General features: G+C 40.2%; 1 protein-coding gene across 1 annotated transcript in view; it reads right to left on the bottom strand.

Moving 5' to 3' along the window:
• Positions 1-6,816, bottom strand: part of cnksr1 (connector enhancer of kinase suppressor of Ras 1) — a 48,308-nt gene that overhangs the window by 11,328 nt on the left and 30,164 nt on the right. The window contains exons 7-10 of the mRNA XM_037695328.1: positions 5,886-5,945; positions 3,008-3,076; positions 2,731-2,856; positions 1,869-1,987 (exon numbers count right to left, since the gene is read on the bottom strand). Of these exons, the coding sequence (XP_037551256.1) occupies positions 1,869-1,987; positions 2,731-2,856; positions 3,008-3,076; positions 5,886-5,945 (374 nt within the window). The remainder of the gene's footprint in view (positions 1-1,868; positions 1,988-2,730; positions 2,857-3,007; positions 3,077-5,885; positions 5,946-6,816) is intronic.

Here is a 6,816-nt window from a genome sequence, read left to right as displayed (position 1 = left end):
ACCAACAAACAAATGTACCAACAAACAAATGTACCAACAAACAAATGAACCAACAAACCAATCAAAGAACCAACCAACCAGCCAACAAACCAACCAATGAACCAACCAACAAACCAACCAGCCAACAAACCAACCAATGAACCAACCAACAAACCAACCAGTGAACCAACGAACCAACAAACAAACCAACCAACCGACCAACAAACCAACCAATGAACCAACAAACCAACAAACGAATAAACCAATGAACCAACCAACCAACCAAAAAAACAACCAACAAACCAACCAGTGAACCGACGAACCAACAAACAAACCAACTAGTGAACCAACAAACCAACAAACCAATGAACCAACGAACCAACAAACGAATGAACCAAAAAACCAACCAACGAACCAACAAACGAATGAACCAACAAACCAACAAACGAATGAACCAACAAACCAACAAACGAATGAACCAACAAACCAACAAACCAATGAACCAACGAACCAACAAACGAATGAACCAACAAACCAACCAACAAACCAACCAACAAATGAACCAATGAACCAACGCACCAACAAACGAATGAACCAGTAAACCAACCAACTAACCAAGCAACTAAACAAACAAGCATGTATGCACACGCGCGCACACACATGCAAAAATGTTGCTCCACTTTCATCTTCAGCAGAAGACAATAAAAAAATTTAATACACAAAGTATCCAAGAACTACAGGTGAATTTTCAAACAAGATTAAATATGATTTCTGTCATTTTTTAGTGGACTTCTTGTGTATCAGAAGAATGTTTACAAGTACAAAGCGGCATCTTTCAGCATTCCTCATTTCCATCTTCATCACTTCATCCCGACTTGTCTTCATCTTTTTTCTCTGTAGATTTTTCTCCATTGTTAAGAAGTTCCCACAGCCATGTGTGTGCTTCCTCATATCTTCTCTTATTTCCAGTCAGTGAGTGTGCTTGGTGGAATTCATGGCATTTGCAGTGCAGCGTTATTGTAAAATCAAGTTCTGACAGATTACTAAAATGTTTGTAGAACGTGGAGTAAACTCCAGAAATACACACTGAATTTTTTTTCTTCCCTGCCTTGACGAACGTAAAACGCAGGGCCTGCATTGTTTAGATTTCTGTCTGAAAGCTGCTTCTTCTTCTTCCTGCGGCAGTGCTTCACTCCGAGACAACACTGCCACCTGTGTGTCGGAGCACAATGTTGGAAGTTTTCAAATTGAATTAAAAGTTTGGATAAAGTTTAATATCAACCGTTTTACTGATACTGTGCTAAAAAAAATTAATGTGGTAGTAGCTAAGTATCATCTCCAACACATACTCTGAGGGCTGCACATTGTGAAATATTTTTACCAACTGCTGAAAATCAACCACATTCGTCTGTTAGCAAAATATCTCGTGAACCATTGGACAGATTTTAATGAAACCTTCAGAAAGTAATAAATCAAGGTACTTCTACAAAAGATTAACTTTTGGGGGCATCCAATAATAAGATGGCTTCCATAGCTAATCAACCTTAGCCAACACAAAAACAGCTATAATTCAGTCAGTTTTGTAGATTTGGAGCTAAAATTTGGTGTGGCAGTCGCCGAGACTCCCCCTCAACAACATATACTTTAAGCTCTAACAGATCTCATGAGATCTCACAAGATTACACAAAAATTATTTTTATGTTTGGACCAAAATAGTTGCAACTCTGACAAATCTAACCATAAGATGATCCTTGTTTGAAACGCTGGCATGAAAGGTGGTGGGGGATATGCATTCATTCAAGGAATGCTCTGCCTTTAATTATTTGTGGATGTTTTTTAGCTGAACACTAACAGTAACTCTGAGAAGTACAGGTAAATAATATTCATACCGAAAAGACAGGGATCTGACGGAGGCTGCCACCCTCTCAAATATGGAGTGCCTTATACTCTCCTCCTCGTCCCTCTCCTCGTCTTCTTCGGACGTTTTTTCTCTCTCCTCTTCCTCCTTCTAAGAACAAATGAGACAAAAACCAAGCATGTGATTGTGTCCACTAACATCTGATTGTTTGTGTGTTTATTTTAACAGGCAAGTTAGTTGGAAACCACTTTACGTTTAAGATGATGACCTTCGTAAGAGGCAGCAACTCAAGTGGACGTATGATGTCATGTGGACACACACACACACACACACACCAACTCTGTGAATCAGTAACATCAAGGCCTTCTCCTCACAGCAATATGGAGCCGACACACTCAGCTGATTCTCATCTTCTGAAGTTTTCTCTCACCCCGAGCCGCCAGCTAGAGCCGAGATGATCGTGGTATACTGGTCACACGGGGGTGTGAAATGCTGGGTGTGTGCGTGCACTCGCCTCAAGACGCGCAACATAGTGATGGCTTGCTTGGGTTCATGGAAACAAATCCCAAGTAATAATAAACGGAAACCGACGGAGACTTCTTAAGGCTCGAGCTCCCCTGGCCATAAACATGTGAAGTAAAAAAACGAGGAGCTGATTCTAGATTTCTGACCCCGAGTCCGTTTGGCTCGTGTAAAGGGCGAAACCTTTGCAAAGCACGAAGAAAATAAACCAGACTTTGCATGAATCACATGGTTTATTCTTATATTTTAAGAAAATATATCAGTTACCGCCATAACTGCATCAACAGCATGATGCTTGTTTGTAAAATTTACTATCCAAGTTGTAGAACAGTTAAGTTTGGGGTCATAGAAGGACTTTAATGATTGCTCACCTGCACAGAGACAACCTTGATGGAATTTTTGCGTCGCTCTGACGCAGGAATCTTCTTCAGGACTAGGGTCACTCCGTTGGGATTCTCCTGCAGCTTCTTAAGAAGGTTCGCTCTGCTCCAGCCGACCTGAAGCACCAGAGCAGGTTATTTCTGTCTGAACGCGATGGCTTTGGATGCTGAAACACTTGGCAGGAAACTTGACCTCAGGTTTAAAGGCAATACGATACAATTCAGTGGAAAGGTCTCCAAAAGTACAGGGTGTTACTGCACCACTCACCACTATCTGGTCGTTGACTTGAACCACTTCATCACCGGCCAAGACCCGCAAAAAGGCGTCTGTGGAGGGCTGCAGAAAGAGCAACAAGTGGCAAAAATAAGAGCTCTGCCTCCCAACAATACTGCCCAGGAATAAGTCAGAGGAATGATGTATTAGCTCCATGTGTCCTGCTTTTTATCATTTTGTTTGATACCTTTAAATACATAGTAAAGAGGATTACAGGAGCAAGCTGTGTCATCGTTTGGGAAAGCACAAACATCAAGATATGATCAAGAAGAGTCAGCAGCTAAAAGTGCAGTCCTGCAGTGGTCAGTCAAACTTACCAGGCACAATAAACACTAAAATACCAACAAACATAAATAAAATGCAACAATCAAGAAGAAAACAATAAGTGACAGCATGCACATCCTACATGTATTAAACCGTGTGCACAGGCAGTCAAATATGTACATTGTCACATTCACTACGTACTGGTTTAGATTTATTTTAAGTGATTTTTTTTTTTTCTCCAGAGAAATGAATAATTGTGCTACTGAAACGTTTATGCCAAATCATTCTAAATTAAATCTGTAACCTTGAGAAAACGTAAATGTTATTTCAGAGGCTGTGACTTGATAATGATAAATTACCGTAATTTCTGGACTATAAGCTGCTACTTTTTTCACGAGCTTTGAACACCACAATGCTGCGGCTGATTTATAGATTTTTGTTTTTTAATGGTCTAACAAGATTCAAGGCACAAAAAACATTTTGCCTCGTCACACCCGGGCGCTCGCATTGCTGCCCAATACACGTCTCTCCTGGGGGTGGGTCTTCGTGACTCAGTGAGACTACCTGTATAAGGTCACAGCATGTTCTCCCCTCCCCTGATGGAGGCTACAAATACTTTGTTGAGCCTTATTTGTAGCCACTCAAAATAAGTGTGAAACGTGCATTAAAGTGGCACTCCGAGCTCGGTGGGAGGCTTGGATGACCGGTGACGAGAAATCGTTTACCAAAACTGTCCGCATAGAAAGAGCAACTTTTGCTCAAGTCTGCCAGTGGATGCCGACAGCGGAGCGGGGTAAAAAAATAATCCTCTATCACAAACGGGTATCGAAAGGCAGCTGCAGCATGAAGAGGATAGCACAAGCTCAAGGGCGCAGTGCGCAAGAGGAAGATGAAGATAGCGATCGATGACTTCCTGGTAGGCTACTGTATTTTTTTTTTTACCAGCTGTGTTACAATCTTCAGAAAAGAAACAAAACACATACTGTATGTATTTATGCACGTTATCGGTATGTATTTAATTAATAGTTTAAAGAAATATTTCATGTTGCAACCAGTGTTGCCAGATCTCGCGATAGAAACAAGCAACCAGCTTTATGAAAACAAGCCCACCTGGCAACCCACCACATTGTGTAAAACAGAGGTGGTTTTAAACAGTATAAACATACATTTATTATGGCATTACACATAACAGCAACATTATGCTAAACACTTTGAATAACATACTTTTAAACTCTGATAAAAAAAATTGCATATGTAACAAATATGTAAATCATATTTTTCTTGGGCGGGTTGATAAACAGGAAACGGGGGCGTGGAAGGGACAAACTACCTACTACCACTCGTCTTCTGCTTTATTGTGCAGAGCTTCGAGATAATCGACTAGTTTCACTCGGAAAGAACGTAAAGCCCAATTAAGAAACTTCACGTTCAAAACAAGCCCAAAAAAACCACAACACACGACTCACAAGAGTTGCAAGTGACTTTAGAAAAAAAAAAAACGAGCCCAAAGTCGCTTATAATAAACAGACTTGGCAACACTGGTTACAACGTGGACACCCGCGGCTTATATATGTATACATTTTATTTTATATTTTTATTTAGTGGGTGTGGCTTATATTCGGATGCGCTCAATAGTCCAGAAATTACGGTAGGTAGTTTAATTAAAAAAGAACTAAGTATTATATAATGAATACAATTTTTTATATAATATATATACCTCCAGGCTTTTTATACCTAAAGGAAGAATATTTCTAAGCTCGTGTACTTTTTATCTGGTTAAACACATTGCTTATTAATCAGCCGCAGTAACGCTGCAGCAGCAGGGGATTCTAGAGCTGCAGACTTGGAGAAATAATATCTTCATCTTTCAGTCCCACAGGAAAGCTGCCGTTAGCTTCATTATACAAACACAACACTCTTCTGTCTTTTATTGGTCTCTTGTAGAGTTTACAAACCCACAGATTGAAGAGATCCTCAGCTTTCTTAGAGAAATGTCCATAACTATAATCTCCAGTTCATTTGCTGAACTCTTAAGTGCTGGAAATCACAATTCTCTCCAGTTGAATTGCCTTTCACATGGTATTCTCTAAGAATAGTAGATCTTAAAAACGTTTGTTTTTGTTTAAACGTGTTCATCATATGCAGCACTCAAAGCAAGCAGCCTCGTGCGCACAGCAACAGACGTCTGCAGCACATAAAGTTTGACTGCTTTCAGTTTCAACGCGTCTCAGTAAAGACAGATGAGCCTCTAGCTAAAAATAATTTCCATTTCCAAGAACACTGCTGCCTTTTACAGACGTCAGGCCGCCACATAAATAAATAAAAACAAACTTTATATTTAACAGTGTCGAGCAGAGAGCTTATTACGGACGTGTAATTCTGCTGCTCCTTAACAAAACCCCTCTAAACTGCTGCATTCGAAGAACTCAGGTTATCCTCTACGGTTCTTTGCTTTTCCACTTGACTCGGTCCCATGTCAGTGCACTTTCTGACCTGAGACAAAGCTCAGATGAAGTTGACCTTCATTTCAGGAGGATTGATAATGGTTAACACTGGTTGTTGGATGAGCCAACAGCAAAAGAGAAAAAAACAACAACACCAGTCTGACCTCAGCGGCGACTCCGGTCACGTAGTGGTTACTGGAACTGGTGGACGTTATCTCAATCCCCTGAAAGAATTAGAAACAACAACAAAAAGATTGTTTTTGCCTTGGCTGAGAACATCGTCCTGCACAGAGTCAAATGATGCAACCCTGCTACTGTCAGAGCTGGATTCTGTGGAGCTTTATTAAACAATCAGCTTCTCTGAAAGTTATAATAGAGGAAAGAGTGACTAATCATGTGAAATGGAAGTCTAAACCACATAGCCACTTCATTTTAAATGACAACAAACACAAAAATGGATTAACAAAGCACTCATAAGTTCATAATAATAAATACAGTAGTCCGTCGCTATTTCACGGTTCGTTCATCGTGGACTCGCTCTATCGTGGTTTTTCAAAATAAGACTGGACATGACACACGACTGGCTGATTGATGGATGAGCTGCATGATCAGCATGGAATTTATATTTAAAATTAATTACTTTAAATTATTTAGCACCCGCTGCACCTTTGTGCAGCCCATACTGCAGGATAAACTCCCTGCTGCAGCTGATCAGCTGATCTCCATGCAGACTGGAGAAGTGGGCGTGGCCAAGAGCGCTTGCAGGTGGCAAAAAGCAGAGGAGGCAGAGAGATGAAATCATGACAGTCTGCTCTTGTAGAGCGTTTAGAAACATTGTTTAGAATATTGCAAGAGTGTGGGAAGGGTTTAAAACACATTATATATATAATATATATATATAATATATATATTATATATATATAATATAGATATTATATATATATATTATAGATAGAGAGAGAGAGAGATAGAGAGAGAGAGAGAGAGAGAGAGAGAGAGAGGCAGAGAGAGAGAGAGGCAGAGAGAGAGACAGACAGACAGACACAGAGATGGATGGATGGATGGATGGATGGATGGATGGATGGATGGATGGAT

This window comes from Nematolebias whitei, chromosome 21 (assembly GCF_014905685.2).
Source record: "Nematolebias whitei isolate Nwh7 chromosome 21, NemWhi1, whole genome shotgun sequence".
Classification (NCBI taxonomy): domain Eukaryota; kingdom Metazoa; phylum Chordata; class Actinopteri; order Cyprinodontiformes; family Rivulidae; genus Nematolebias; species Nematolebias whitei.
The sequence above is the reverse complement of the archived record's forward strand: the minus strand, read 5'-3'. Positions and strand labels throughout refer to the sequence as shown.